The 14,363-nt window shown below is 55.8% G+C and overlaps 7 protein-coding genes across 7 annotated transcripts in view; 4 read left to right on the top strand and 3 right to left on the bottom strand.

The window, feature by feature from the left end:
• Positions 1–602: 602 nt before the first annotated feature.
• Positions 603–2,746, bottom strand: QBC33DRAFT_200832 (Quino protein alcohol dehydrogenase-like protein). The gene has a single exon (XM_060422578.1). It carries the CDS (start codon positions 2,252–2,254, stop codon positions 710–712), a length of 1,545 nt encoding a protein of 514 aa, XP_060280688.1. The 5' UTR covers positions 2,255–2,746; the 3' UTR covers positions 603–709.
• QBC33DRAFT_200833 (uncharacterized protein) lies at positions 2,747–3,757 on the top strand. Its single transcript, XM_060422579.1, has 2 exons — positions 2,747–3,425; positions 3,485–3,757. Exons 1-2 carry the CDS (start codon positions 3,238–3,240, stop codon positions 3,585–3,587), a joined length of 291 nt encoding a protein of 96 aa, XP_060280689.1. The 5' UTR covers positions 2,747–3,237; the 3' UTR covers positions 3,588–3,757.
• Positions 3,700–4,289, bottom strand: QBC33DRAFT_200814 (uncharacterized protein). Its single transcript, XM_060422577.1, has one exon. The coding sequence runs from the start codon at positions 4,245–4,247 to the stop codon at positions 3,927–3,929; it is 321 nt and encodes a 106-aa protein (XP_060280690.1). The 5' UTR covers positions 4,248–4,289; the 3' UTR covers positions 3,700–3,926.
• A 1,119-nt stretch (positions 4,290–5,408) lies between these two features.
• QBC33DRAFT_457220 (uncharacterized protein) lies at positions 5,409–6,305 on the top strand (the record flags this gene model as incomplete). The annotated part of the gene is made up of 1 exon (XM_060424848.1): positions 5,409–6,305. One exon carries the CDS (start codon positions 5,409–5,411, stop codon positions 6,303–6,305), a length of 897 nt encoding a protein of 298 aa, XP_060280691.1.
• A 2,074-nt stretch (positions 6,306–8,379) lies between these two features.
• QBC33DRAFT_595267 (AMP-dependent synthetase/ligase) lies at positions 8,380–10,320 on the top strand (the record flags this gene model as incomplete). Its single annotated transcript, XM_060431814.1, has 2 exons — positions 8,380–9,852; positions 9,908–10,320. 2 exons carry the CDS (start codon positions 8,380–8,382, stop codon positions 10,172–10,174), a joined length of 1,740 nt encoding a protein of 579 aa, XP_060280692.1. The 3' UTR covers positions 10,175–10,320.
• Positions 10,245–12,899, bottom strand: QBC33DRAFT_613150 (alkaline-phosphatase-like protein; the record flags this gene model as incomplete). Its single annotated transcript, XM_060432519.1, has 13 exons — positions 10,245–10,541; positions 10,634–10,982; positions 11,044–11,063; positions 11,133–11,175; positions 11,235–11,305; positions 11,360–11,798; positions 11,885–12,091; positions 12,165–12,200; positions 12,276–12,356; positions 12,427–12,565; positions 12,634–12,679; positions 12,744–12,790; positions 12,851–12,899. 13 exons carry the CDS (start codon positions 12,897–12,899, stop codon positions 10,245–10,247), a joined length of 1,824 nt encoding a protein of 607 aa, XP_060280693.1.
• Positions 12,900–13,608: 709 nt separating this feature from the next.
• The window catches only part of QBC33DRAFT_613151 (general substrate transporter), a 2,505-nt gene continuing 1,750 nt past the window's right edge, over positions 13,609–14,363 (top strand). The window contains exons 1-2 of the mRNA XM_060432520.1: positions 13,609–13,905; positions 13,977–14,265. Of these exons, the coding sequence (XP_060280694.1) occupies positions 13,840–13,905; positions 13,977–14,265 (355 nt within the window). The 5' untranslated portion in view covers positions 13,609–13,839. The remainder of the gene's footprint in view (positions 13,906–13,976; positions 14,266–14,363) is intronic.

Below are 14,363 nucleotides of genomic sequence, written 5' to 3' on the forward strand. Positions count from 1 at the left end.
ACGTTGGTGCGATACCCCGGGACTCGCCCTTGGATGGGGCGGCAGTCTGGAGACGGAGATTCTTACTTTGCGATTCCCGGGGGTCGGCATATCTGTCGGGCGGCAGCAACGGGGGAGGAGGCTGTTTCGGAATTACACTTGGAAAAGTGAAGGCGAAAAGGATGGCGGCCGGGAGTTACGGGTGGGGAACGGGCACCATTACGGATGATTCCGGCCTCGAAATACTCACTCACCCCCGACTGATGACCCAGGACGTCGACAATAATGGGCGGGGAACAGTCCGACAGCTGCAGATTAGGGAGCCATATATATCACATGGCTTACGGCTCACCACACCTCCCGGGTAGCCTGGAGGAGACGACGAGTGTTCGGCATGAGAAAGAGCTTATGGGACCGAGGGACGGTTGCTGGCCTGGCGGTTTCCACTGAAGAGAGGAATAATGTTGAGGAAGGAATACGGGGACGGTGGCAAAATTGGTGTATTGTACTGTACATGTGCTGTACAATGCCTTGGACTTGTCATCGCTTAATTAGGAGTTTAGCTGAGGCGCAAGGCGTGGCCTGGGAATCGATAGATCGTGGACTTTGACTACGAGCGAGAGCGGGATAATATATTATCGTTAACATCCTGTTCACACTGTACTCTTGATTTGCACTGTCGTGTATGTTCTTCGGACAATTTGCTTGCCTCAAACTGGGAGGGCGTCCCTCATCTATGCCTCGACACCTTCATGACATGGAACGAGCCCGTCCCGATATAATTAGAGTAGCCCGTCCCAAACATGACGTACTCGCCCTGCACCGCGACACCCCCATGGAAGTTGGCATCCAGCTCAAAGTCCCCAACGACCTCCCCGGACCGCTTCCGCAGGACCACCAACCCGCCCCTCGTCTTGTCGTAGTCCGGATCCGGCGCGTCGGGGCCGATCAGCCCCGTCCTCGCGACCAGCACCACGTCCCCCACGACGGTCGGCGGCCCGAAGGCGATGGACCCCCGCGGCGCAGGCGTCTCCCACAGCAGCTCGCCCGTCGCCAGGTCGGCGGCGCCGTACGCGCTGTTGGACACGGTCTCGCCCGACGGCCGCAGCTGCCAGGTGGTGCGCCCCGAGTTGATCGCCGTGAAGTAGGCCCGCGACGAGTCCGCTGCCACGCCCCAGCTCAGACCCGCCGCGGGGCCCGTCGGGCTCGTGGTCGTCGCCCACTGGATGGTCCCCGTCGTCGCGTCCATGGAGTAGAGGAGGCCGCTCTTTTGGCCGACGATAACGATGTCGCGCGGTTGGCCTGAGACGTGGGATGGGATGAAGGTGGGCATCATGCCGAAGTCGACGTCTGCGCCGGGGGGGATGCGGTTCACCCAGTTGAGGCGGCCGGAGGAGGCGTCGACGGCTAGGACGGATTCCTGGAGGACGGAGGGCGGGTAGCAGTCTGCTGTTTGGTTGTTGTTGCATTTGTCGTACTCGAGTGGGTTGCTGTAGAGGTTGCCTGTGCCGAAGAAGAGCTGGTTGCGAGCGATGTCGATGGAGGGTTGACTGCCCCATACTGCGACACCGGACCAGTTGCCGGCGGTCGGGAGCATCGGGAGGTCCCAGTCTACCGAGAATTTGTTCTGAGATTTTTCAAAGGTCGCGGCCATCATGTTGCCGATGAAGCTGCAGCATTGGTACCCTGGGACCCGGCCGGCGGCGCCCTCGGAGCTCGAGGAACCGATGAATATCCTGCCGTCGTAGAACGTGGGGCTCCCCGTGATGACGGCGAGCTCGTGGGCGTTGACGGGCATGGTGTCCAGGAGCGTGCCGTCCCTCCTGTCGACGGCGACGAGCAGCGCCTTGGTCAGTGTCCCGAAGTAGAGCACGTCGCCGTCGATCTGCGGGCTCGTCCGGGACACGGGGTTCGTGACCTGCGCCTGCAGCGGGGTGATGCCCCCCGGCGATCCGGCGATGATGTCCGTCACGTTGATGGACCACCGCGTCCGGCAGGTCGTGTAGTCCAGCGCCACGAAGAGTCCGCCCCAGGTCGGGTAGTACACCGTGTCGCCGGCGATGACCGGGGTGGCGCTCACGCCGGATCGGTACGGTACTTGGCAGTGTGAAGTCAGGGATCGGATGGAGCACGAGGATACTGCGCGGTTGTCGGCGGCCCATCTGTTGTTTTGTACGTTTGCGCCCCAGCCGGACCATTCCTCCCTGTCGCAGAGGACGGCGCCGAGGAAGATGCTGAGGAGAAGGGCGCGAAAACCCATCGTCTGGTGCTCCATGGTCTAATTTCTAATTAGGCTGCTCCAGTAGAAGCAGGGAGGGAGAGAGCGTGAGCCGGAGTCAAGGGCGGGATGCATGGTGGTTCCGGGAGTCGGCCTATATAAGTGCATTATCTGTCGGAGCCGGAGGTACGTAGCAAAGCAGCAAGCAGCGCGCTACCGTGACATCGATGCACGCCAAGTCTCGCCAGCCAATGGCAGGATTCGCTACCCCACGCATTTGCCGTGTCTTCACGGCACGGCAACGTGCTATATAGAGTGCCGGATTGCAGCCAGTGCTACCCTGAGAAAATTTATTACGGCGGGACACTTTGCGGGCGAGTCTCCAAGCATGGGTATTTGGCTCCAGTAGAGGGTCTGTGCGAAAGCATGTCCCGGTTTCGGCGGAGGACTCCTCATCTTCGAAAAGTGCCTACCCCGAGGTAATTATGCTGACCCCGCGACCCAATGCCGTTGACCGTGAGGATGGGAGGCTCTGCTGGGAGACGATTCGACGCCAGCGTCATTTTCGTCCCTTTTCCTTCCAGCTGAAGGTGGTCTGTGCGTGACAGGCATTTGTCCCAGTCGTCGCGCGGGGCTGCGGGGGCTACGCACGAACCACCAGCACCCACGCATCCAAGTCAAGGGACACAAGCCGCGATGTAGGTCCGGTAGTTAAGGAATTGCGCTGGCCCGAGGAGCTATTATAGAGCATCGGCTACACGCAAGCACTGCAAAGAAGATGACTAGGTAGTGAAGACGAATTACAGCAATTTCATTTGGACTGGCTCCGTACTCGAGAATCGCGTATTTGTCGTGGAATCTCTCCGCACGTGCGTCATGATGCTCTCTCTAGTGGAGCCCCCGACGACGTCACCAGTACATCTTGTGGACCACCAAAACCAACTACATCCCATCAACCTCCCTCCAAATAGGTATTTGCGAACCCAGAGCTGGTAATTATCGGTTTCTCAATCGCGCGAATACTAGATTCTCAAGTCAAGATGCCATCCTTCCCGGCGGCTTCCCTTCGATATGCCTTGCGCACCCCGGCGGCTCGGGCGACCATCCGCCCATCTCGCTTGCCACTCGTACTCCAAGTCCGAAGATTCGCAGAGCCTCGGCGCGCCGATGGGGACCTCGGAGGTCCTGGAGGCTCCGAGACCTATCCAGCTAGCAAGCCGATGCACAGGTAAACCTCAGCCCCCCCTTTTCAAAATTCCCGGACTCGAATCCTGATAGCGAACCAAGAAAATACACAACGGTCACTGTGGCCGGCATCATCCTCGGCGTCGGTCTGTTTGCCATGATGGGTAGGCGGCCGAAGGAAAATACCGAGAAGATGGCCAAGTAGTCACGGGATCGGCCGCCAACACCTTCGGAGACGTACGTGAGGATTGACTACAGAAGGTGTCCGTGTTCGCCTGCAACATGTATTAATAAACGCTCATTTGGGATGGGCCACCTTGCCTTCTCGGTCGGTTTGACGATCTGAGGTGGGGAATCTCGGCGGGGGTTAGCTCGCTGGGGGAGATTGCAGGAAATGGTCGACAGGCCGTTGGTAGCCAGTCTAGACGTCTAGGTACCTACCTAAGGTACCTCAATTGAACGTGTACTGTCCGTCTGGTGTCACAATTGTGAAAGCCCATCTGTCTTCAGGATGTCCCGCCACTGGTAGTAAAACGATATGGCGTCAAAAATTGCGATGTATTTTGGCCACTTTCGCCATGATGTCGTCCTGGGATTTCATCGGGTACGAGTCGGACATGGTTATCTTGTTGAGGCCTCGGATGTCAACAACCATACGGCCTTTCTGGGTCCCGTCTGGCATGGTTTCATATACAACAAATACTGGGAATGAGAATGACACTTGACGCGTAGTGCGTGTAAGCTTGCCTTGGGATTCCATTTTGGCGACTTCTTGTTTGACTTGCCGGTCCCGTTCGTTGAGTGGGTACGCGCGACATTTCTTTGGGACCATGTCGTGCCATCCTGGCTTGAGCTGAAGGCGCATCTGTCCTTCGGTAGGTACCTAGGTTAGGTACCTAGTTACAGCAGTACAATAATAGCAGCACCCTCTAACAGCAAAAAAAATCAACCATAATCCGGCAGGATTCACCGAGACATTGGGTCCGCACAGACCACCAGCGCGTGTAAGTGGCAAGTGACACCCAGAGCGATACACTCGGAGATACCTCAGGTACCTACCTACCTAGGTGGATATTGCTTGCCATTTCCAGTGAACGTGGAAATTTGGCAGTGACGAGCGGCCCTTGGGTTCCACTGGTTGGACAATTACCCAAGGGAAGCTTACTGTAAGTACCCAGGTCTGTGGTCTGCGGGAAAATGCTGCCTGATCGAAAGGGTATCAATGTCTTCGGTGACCCCTTGTCATGGTTAGAGGCACTTTCCGGGCGGAAGGTGAGAAACACTGTCAGGCAGAAAGGCCAAACCTCCCATAGTGAATGTTGTTGAAGTATAAGACCCCGGAGGTGCTGTACTGTACGCCCCGATGTACTGAGAGTTGTGGGCCAAACGCGTGACTCGCTCCTATCGTTACTCCCCTGGCACTGGCGTGAGCGCAATGGTTGTTTATCTTAAGCTTAAAGGTCAGGTTAGGCCAACCTTGAGCTACTTCCCGACTCACTGGCTTGTTGGATACAAATGGGTTCCTCCCAAATTTCTTTCCCCCAACACTGCTCTCTCAAACCACACCTATTTCCTCCCCAGAGGATTACTTGTAGTCGGGTTTCCCTGCACATCAACACAACTCCTCGTCTCTCGGCATTTTTAGCCCTCTCCTGACTTCATTAGCGCATCACGCTCGAGTCCTTGTACAATACGTTCTCGGACTTTAATAAATCGGTGGTATCTCCTCTAATAAGCATCATCCTGTCATCGACATCGTCCTCTTATCAGCATCGTCCTCTCTTATCGGCATCCTCGTCTCACCGGCCGCCTCATCTCATCGACATCCTCATCCCATCGGCACCCCCATCTCATCGGCATCCTCATGTCATCGGCAGCCTCAACCCATCAACATCCTCATCTCATCGGCAGCCTCAACCCACCGACATCCTCATCTCTCACCCAAACCCAAACCTTTGTCGTGGCCATGGCACTCCAAAATTCCCATCGCCGCTCTCCCTACAAGAAGTTTGCGGCTGGAGAATTCATGACTCTTCACGTCTCGTCTGGCGGATTGGTCTCTTCCTCGACGCTTCGGGTGCGAATACTCTCCCTTCAGCAGAGTCAGACCCTGTCCTGCTGTATGGTTGTCAATGTCGTGGATCATTTCAACCCACAGTTCCCCCCTGGGGTTGCGTTCCTGAAGCTCTTCGACAGGCGCTTCGCGGAAGAGCTTCGAACCTCCAATGCCATGGACCCATGGACGGAGCGAGCCGAGGATCTCTACATTGAGTCTGTTCAGTCCGGTCGAGCCCGCTTGTTTCTGGATTTACTCCAGAGCGAGAACGGTTTTAAGGAGACCGAACACGAGTGGACTGAGGCAGACATGGAGTCATTTGTGGCCAACGAACTCCGGGAGCTATACGATACCGAGGTGGCGACCTACAACGCACTGGAGCCATACCAGGGTAACCTGATTCCCCGCCTCCTTGCGACAGTCAACCTTGATATCACACCAACCCATTTCCATTCTCCTCAGCCGACGGATGATCACTTCCTGGTCAAGGGGCTCCTCCTCCAGTACATCCCCGGCTTCACCCTACAGAACTTGGCGAAATTCGCTCCGCGGGGTGCATGGCAGAACATCGTCGATCAGGCTCTCAACGCCGTTCATATGCTGCACAACAACAACATCCTGAACAAGGACGTGCGCCTGCCCAACTTCATGGTCAGCCCCTTAGTCAACGGCGGGTATCAGGTCTACATGATCGACTTTGGATTATGTATCCTACGGCGAGCGGACCATTCTGACCGTGAATGGGGGCAGCTGAAAGTCTACTTTGACGAAGAGGGCTGCGTCGGGTTGAAGATGGGGAAGAAGTTGGCAGAGAAGGGGTTTGCTCTCCAGTACCAAAATTCTGGAAAGTATCTCCAGTGGGCGTAAAGATCAGACATGGAGATTCATGTGGAGTTGGTGGCCTGGAGTTTTGTTTCGGTGCATACGCATACGGCAGTCTGTTTTCCCCGCCTGCAATTACCCCGATACCTAGTTTGTACGGCTTGTGCGGAGATTGCTTTGTATTTTATTCGCACTCATGACTTCAGCGTCAATCGATGGAGCTTTTGGACCAAAGTCTAATTAAGTATCCTTCAGAAATGCCATCCATTTACCCCCAGACTTGCCACATATGTTCCCATTCGTCGCAGCGACTCAAGGTTTCCTTGCGGATGTAACCTTGCTTCTCGGCTGACCTCCACCTTCGCTGCTGAACATCCCGAGGCGAGAGGGCAGTATCCGGTGACGAAGTGGTATCCGCCGTGGTCTTCGAAATCGGCAAACTCTTGTGACGGAAAAACACAAGATCTCGGGTTCGTTCATAAGCCTCTCTCCTTACTACGTCGAAGAGTGTGGGTGCTATACTCACGTCTCTGAAGGCTTCTCCTGATGTAGGATGGATCACCTCAATGGCATTTGCTCTCGAACGTTAGTCGCACCTTTTTTCGGCGGGCGGAGGATCTTCAGCTTGGTACAGGCCCATTCCATTGGCCGAACGCGAAATCTCGTGGGATCGTCGTCGATGCCTGATGTTTCGTCAGCATGCGCCCGATGACGTCTTTGCAATCGCTGGGTCGAGGCCCAACCTCGCCAACATAGTGGAAACGGGACAGGAGGAAGGTTTGTGGCTGACTCGGTATTGTGGATTGTGTGTGGACTGATCGCGGCGGGAGATAAACCTAAGGCCTTTGGAGGAGAAGGAAAATCGGAGTTGGCGCTCTCTCTAGGCGAGGTTTGGGAGGATACACTTGCGGCGCCCATGTAGGAGATGTTGTCGTCGGGGTCTTCAACGAGAGATCACTCGGCCGAAGGAAGCTGAGCTTGGCCCCCATCGGTGCTGGAGACCCGGCCCCCTTCCCCCGAAATTAATGCCGTGGAAACCGCCGAAGTGGGGCCGTGATTGGACCCGGAAAGACTCGTTTGCGTGGAGTGCGGCGGTGTGTGCTCATGCTGGTGGCTCTCGGCATGGCACCAGTGATCGAAGCGCCGGGGGTGGGAAGTCATACACTGCCTGTGTTTTGTGTTGGTTCATTTGGCGTTTCCATGGACTCGACAGACCATCTCCGGCTTGCCGCAGGCTTTCGAGATTTTGCGCCCCTTCTTAATGAAGGGGTAGCAATCCCGAGGCAAAACGACTTCAAAGGAGCTTTAGGTAATTGAATGTTGAGTGGAAGATGGTCCATTTGTATTTTGATATGCCTCCTGGAAGGTGGGTTTGCAACCCTGGACATGACTACTGTTTCCGTATTAGCTTTTGGTTTTCCGGGTGGTTGTCTTTGTTGTTGCTGTAAGTATTGTCTTTGTCCAAGTTTGCGTCCGAGCTGAATGGGTAGCCACTTTGGCCTCGAATATGTGAGCGCCTTGCAGCAGTCAAAGGACTGAAGTTCCTCCAGACCCTCAAGGACTTGGATTACTTCATCGAAGCCACCGGATACTTACGACACAACGTACCATATTGTATAGTGTGCTGATGGCGCCACTCGAGGCCCGCAAAGCGGCACTGCTGAAAGCCAACCGACATGCCAAGGCAGGCAAGCGGAAGTCATGGTCCTCAGCAGTCCTGGTACTTCTGCCGACACAAGAAGAAGAAGCCGCATTAGAGGCAGTCAAGGACCCGCCTGCCAGAAAATCCCCTACCCTGATATCACCTGGAGCGCATAGTTTAAAGGCTGCTTAGCTGCTTCACACAATCTCGGCTACGAAACGAGGAAAGGAAGCAAATGTATTTAGGAGCTAAGGACATGAATAACGAATCAGGTTCCTCCAGCGCCGTAGATATTTGGTCTAGGTGTGATCTTGACTTGTGGCTTGCATTAGTAGGTGCTGCAGTAATACGACACTGTCGATCACCCGAAGCCCCCTTGAGACTTGAAAATCTCATCTATTGAACTAGATGGCCTGGTCTTCACCCACCGTGCCACTTTCCTCTCCAACACCTTGACTCCAACAAACCGAGCCTACTATGGGATCGGTGGTAGACACGCTCGCCGAACACGATGGCGGACCGCCAGGCCCTCGTGGTGATTCGGTGTGGTCGATCCTGCAGCGCGGTATCGACGAGGGTCCAGACCGGGTAGCACTGGTCACCATGCACCAATCGCCCGATCACCTCGCGCAGCTTGTGGGACCAGGGGGCGCGTCGCCGTCCGGGGAAACTCTCACCTGGACATATGCTCAGTTGCGGCGAGGGGCCGCCCGGCTTGGCTCGGTCCTCGACGGACATGATATACCGCCGGGATCTACCGTCCTCGCTTTCCTCCCCAGCAGTGCCGAGTGGGCCCTGACGGTGTGGACCGCGGCGTTGAAGTGCTACACGCTCGTCACCTTGAACTCAGAAGTTGTGCAACCGGCTCGGAAGGAGGAACTGCGCTTCCACATCGAGAAGCTGGCACCATCCGTCGTTTCCCTAGAGGACGAAGCGGGAGCCAAAGCCGTAGACGGCATCAGAAGCACGAATGACGCCCCCTTCTTGGGCATCTGCCTCGGAACCCTCACCGAGCCACGCCCAAAGTGGACTACCATGGCCAACATCGCGCAGACACCCTTCACCGACAGCCAGAGCACCGCCAACCCCGCCGCGGACGACCCAGATCGCATCACCACCATCGTCTTCACGAGCGGCACGTCGACCGGCTCGCCGAAGGGCTGCCCCTGGACGGTGAAGAACCTGCTAGCCGGAACCGCCAGCAGCAGCCGCGGCCGAGCCGGGACGCCGCCGGCCGTCGGGGTCATCCACTCGGCCAACTCCCGGGCGCTGGCCACGGCCATGTCGGCGACGCTCTGGCACGGCGGCGGCGTGGTCGTCGTGCCGGGCCCGCGGTTCGCGCCGCGGACGTCGCTGAGGGCCATCGAGGCCCACCGCGCCGCGACCGTCGGGGTCCTGCCGGTGCATGCGCGTATGATGGGCCGGCGGGAGGCTGGGCACGCCCCGGGGGCGGTCGCGTCGCTTAAGAGGGTGTTTCTTAGCGGGGAGGTCGTCACGGCGTGGATGCTGGGGGAGACCAGGCGGGTGTTTCCCGGTGCATCTGTGTACCCTTCGCATGGGATGTCGGAGGGGTTGGGATTGTTTGGGTGGCCGCTGGGCTTGCCGGATCCGGTACCGGAGTTTGGGGGGGTCATCTCGTCTGGGTTGGTGATGCCTGGCACGAAGGTTCGGATCGTTGGCGAAGACGGCCGCGTTGTGAAGAGGTCCGAGCTGGGGGACCTGCATGTCAGCAGCGATTCTGTCATTGATGGGTATTTCGATGGGGTCAGCCCGGACGCGTTTTACGAGGATGAACGGGGCAGGTGGTACAGGACGGGCGATATTGGAGTGCTCGACGGAGAGGGCCGCATCTACATTCTCGGGCGGAGTGGCGATGTCATCGTGAGGGCTGGGAACAAGATCGTGCCTGCACTTGTTGAGGCTTGTATAGGCAAGCACTTGGATATTATGGTCTGTAAGCCTTTGAGATGTGCGATATCTCGACCGATACACTGACATTCCAAAGGCCCAGGTCATAGGTATTCCCGATCCAGCCTCGGGGGATTTACCGATTGCGGTTGTCGAGGAGCTGCCCGAAGATGCTACACCGGCCGATGTGGACGAGGTCGTTGTCAGATCCCTGGGCCCAAACTACAGTCTTGGTGGTGTCATTTGCCTCGCTCAGCTCGGGATGGCGACTTGGCCACTCACTGGTTCATTCAAGACCTCAAAGGCTGACCTGAGGCGTGCGGCTATCGAATACATGTCAGGGGAAGCTGCTTTCGTTGGATAGAAAAAAGAAACTTGATTGGTTTCTCGCACTCGTAGCTAGGGAGACGTCTAGCTGGAAGATCAATTAAAGTCTACTCGCCCCGTTTCGGCTTCATCCATGCAGTGCTGTCGTTGATAATGTCGGACAATCCTTCGCCGTCGATTGTCTCGGATGGCATTGGTGCTCCCCAGACAACACCGTTGGCCTCTAGATACTTGTCCCAGGCTGCAGACAACTCTCTGTATTTTTCCGGTTCCTCGTCTTTGAGATCAAACACCTCTCCTGGATCCTTCCGAAGGTTGTACAACTGCCACTCTCCAGGGCCGAAGGGCGGCGGGACGAAGGTGATCTTCCAGTCACCTATGCGCATGCCAGCTCGGCCATGTAGCTGCAGCAAAAGTCAGTCAATGCGTGAAGAAGGAGGCATGCCCTGGGACACAAATTCCCTTGACATCACAGCCGGTTGGCAGAGTGACTTACCTCCCAGCCAAGTGGTTCGTCGTCACCATGGCACACTTCTCCATTCTCAAACATCCCCCTCCATGTCTTTCCCTTCATTCCCACGACTTCACGGCCTCGGAACGCGCCTTTATCGGCCCCTCCGTCCACGGGGTGTTGGATACCAGCCAGATCCAGCACCGTCGCGGCAATGTCCATGACAGTTGCTTGTTGGTCAATGACCTTGCCTGGGGAGGATGACGGGTGGGAATGGAAGGGCGGGTATCGGATGATGAAGGGAACGCGAATGCCCCCCTGGGTGGAAAATGACTTCATCAGTCGAGATGGTGCCGTAGACGCCTGTGCCCAGAAAGGGCCATACCAGACGAAGCTGAAGAGGGACATGGGTTAGATGGATCGTAACAGATGGTCAGTTTTCGTGGAATGCTCACCTATTCGGTTCACCGATGTTCTATTATGCCACACACATATTCAGCAAGGGGGTTCCAATTATAACGAGTAACTGTATCTCCGGACTCACCTCCAGACTGTTGTCATAGTATTCATTTATGATGTGCATCAATCTGCAGCCGGTCGCGTCAGCAATTATGGAGCATGGATTAGCACAATATCGGGGACTTACTTGGTTCCCATGTGTGCCATCGCCTCATATGCACTTCCTTCGGCGCCATTGTCGGACATAAACATGACAACCTAATCCTTTGTTAGACCAACACACTCACACAGGGGCAAGCCCACCAAACTTACCGTATCGTCAGCAACGCCCATATCTTCCAACCCTTTCATCACCCTCCCAACAGCTTCATCGATATGCTCGACCATGGCTGCATAAGTCTCCATGGATCGGATACTCTTCTTCCTCTGGCTATCGTCCATTTCATCCCACTCGGGTATCTTCAACGGGTTCATCACCGGATGGGGTGTGACATCTTTGGGTATGAGTTCCATCTCTTCCAGCTTGGCGAGTCGCTTGAGTCTCAGCGCTGCGGGACCGCCGTCATACATGCCCTTGTACTTGTCTCGCAGCCGCTTGGGGGCTTGAAGGGGCCAGTGTGGGGCGGTGAAGGTTAGACAAGAAAAGAACGGCTTCTTTTCTGATGTGGCTTCGCCGATGTACTCCATCAACTGATCGGTGAAGTTATCGGTGGAGAAGAAGCCCTCCGGAGAGTAGGGGAAGTTGGCGGGCCTGGGCCATGGGTCAGAATCCAGCAAGGGAGTTTCACCACTATTGCTTCCACCCTGAGGTGCAGCTGGGGATTTCGAGAAACTTACACGTCCATCGGCACTCCTTCTTTGTTATACATGCCTTTCTTATGTGCCACAGCTGGCGCCCATTCCTTGTATGTCCGGAGAGCATCCACTTCGGCCTCCTGGGCTGCCGTGGCTGATCCATCAGTGGGCAGGTCTCCATATTGTGGCTCATAGCCGTAGTGATTATGACAGCCGGAGAGCATTGTGAAGGACCGATCAAATCCACGTCTAGCAAGTTGGACTGTCAGTTAACACTCAACCAGAGGTGCAAACGTGGACTGAGGCCGGGTCCATGACTTACGAGTGGGGTGCGAGTTCTGGTTTCAGTCCGAGATGCCTGGAGCAGTTATCAGTTCCAGATATCTCATTTTCTGACCGACTTGACCAATAATCGAAATCAAGCCTAACTTACCATTTTCCCGAAAGAATGGTCCGGTATCCATTATCTTGTAATATCTCAGGCAACGCAGCGACCTTGAAGTTCAAGTGGCCCCTATACTCAGGTATTAGCTCAAGGTCATCTCACTCTGCCATGAACAGAGCACGGGAAAAGGCGGACGTCCTCATAACCAGGCTTATTATCCCACATGCCTCCCCCCAAGCGAGACTTCCACTCCATCATTGCTCCCAACCCCGCAACGTGGTTGTCCGTGCCCGAGAAGAGCATGGCTCGAGTGGGCGAGCACGCGGCCGCAGAGTGAACTGGACGTTCAGGGCTCGGTTAATTGGGATTGGCCTTGATTGGCGTTTCCATGATGTGCTAGACTTACAGCCTGTCATCCGACATCCCTCGGCGGCCAATTTGTCCAGGTTTGGCTGTGGAATGTCAGCTCGCGAACACGACATAAGTAGTGCACTTCCCCATGGGGAGGCTGCTTACAGTGTTGATCTCGGAGCCGAAACATCCTAAATCGGAGAAACCAAGATCTGGCCACTGAAGTCAGCGGTTTGGGTCTCGGGTAACTTCATTTTTGATAAAATACACACCGTCGGCAACGATGATGACAAAGTTGGGCTGCTTCTTTTCTGGCGCCATGTTTGGCGTCTGAACGATGGGGCAAAAAAATAATAATGGTTTGGATGTTTTCCCTTTTCAGCTGCTTCCTCGTTTGCCGATGATTGGGGATGAAGAAGTCCGCCCCCAGCTGGTCCCGGAGATTTTTATTGCTGGGCCTGGGCCATGCATCGGCGGGATCGGTAATGCGCCCGGATCGGTAACCGGCGGCGCCCCACAACACCAGCTCCGGGTATCGGCAACGATCCGGCAGTCGGACGCTTTATTGACATCGTCTCGGCGGTCCGTGTCTTTTTCAGACTCCTCTGCATGGAACCCCCCCGACTGACTTCTTCGTCTTCATCGGTAATCGGCCACGGCCCCAGGGACTCTTGTTCCGGTTATCGGCTTCGGTCCGGCAGTCGGACGCTTTTATCGAAAACTAGCTGGGCACTACCTCTTACTAGCCCTGCCCGGGTTCCATAAGGCGAAGACAGGCTTATGCTGCATTAGGCATCGTGCTGTCAAAGTAAGAGGCTAAGATCGACTAAGACGGGTCTCGGGAATAAAGCAGTTGGATAACACAACCACGGCGAGAAGTCCGACCTGGAAATCTTGCTTTAGCGTGAGAAGGCTAGAGAATCCCAAAACAAAACTGTGGACTCCTCGAACCAGTTGACTTTTCTTGCGGTTCCCACCCCCATGCGGTCCCCCCGCGCGGGCCCCCGCGTTTCCCCCCTTTAAGATTGTGCCCGGCTTGACGGCAATCGGCCTGGGGTTCGGTTCCCCATCTCAGTTGTCTTACCGGTCTCGTGGGTCTACAAATACTGCTGGCATCGACGGAGCCTCGTTCGTCGTCCCTCTTCTCATCCCTCCATCTCCACACCTTGTGAGAGCAAGAGCACTGTCCATCACTCACACGTTCGTTTGTGTGTGTTTTTGCAGGCAATTATCGTCATAACGATAACGTCCCACCACCATCATGGCTGGCGCCAAAGGCAACATCTTTGCTGTCAACAAGCAATTGCTTAAAACGACCGTCCCAAAGGCAAGTCGTACCTAATTAGACGCCACCGTTGCTTGCTGTATCAAACCCAGTAGTGCTAACCGATTCAAAAGGCATGGCTCGCGATCATCGTCTTCAACTTTGGAGCGCTGTTGTTTGGCTTTGACACGGCCATGTTTGGCGCGCTCCAAGTCACTCCGTCGTGGCTCGGCACCTTTGGCACCATTGGCAAGAAGGGCGAGTACGAGATCAGCGCCATCCAGCAGTCGCTGCTCAACTCCATACCGTGGATCGGAAAGATAGTTGGCGTGATTGTTGCAGAACCCATCAACGAGAAATTCGGATACAAGACGTCGATGGTAATTGCTTCCACCATACAGGTGATTGGAGTGATTGTAGAAAGTGAGCAGAGAGACAGAAGGGGGCCCCCCCCCCCCCCCCCCCCACAAAAAAAAAAAAAAAAGATGGGGGGGGGGGGGGGGGGGGTGGTGGGGGGGGTG

This window comes from Phialemonium atrogriseum (genome assembly GCF_030411735.1).
Source record: "Phialemonium atrogriseum strain 8032-3 unplaced genomic scaffold QBC33scaffold_24, whole genome shotgun sequence".
NCBI classification, from domain to species: Eukaryota; Fungi; Ascomycota; class Sordariomycetes; order Cephalothecales; family Cephalothecaceae; genus Phialemonium; species Phialemonium atrogriseum.

Bases quoted from the DNA above. Each gene is read 5' to 3' on its own strand.
- QBC33DRAFT_200832 (XM_060422578.1), bottom strand. From the start codon at position 2,254: ATGGAGCACCAGACGATGGGTTTTCGCGCCCTTCTCCTCAGCATCTTC.
- QBC33DRAFT_200833 (XM_060422579.1), top strand. From the start codon at position 3,238: ATGCCATCCTTCCCGGCGGCTTCCCTTCGATATGCCTTGCGCACCCCG. The intron at 3,426-3,484 runs GTAAACCTCAGC...TAGCGAACCAAG, and splicing joins GCTAGCAAGCCGATGCACAG to AAAATACACAACGGTCACTG.
- QBC33DRAFT_200814 (XM_060422577.1), bottom strand. From the start codon at position 4,247: ATGCGCCTTCAGCTCAAGCCAGGATGGCACGACATGGTCCCAAAGAAA.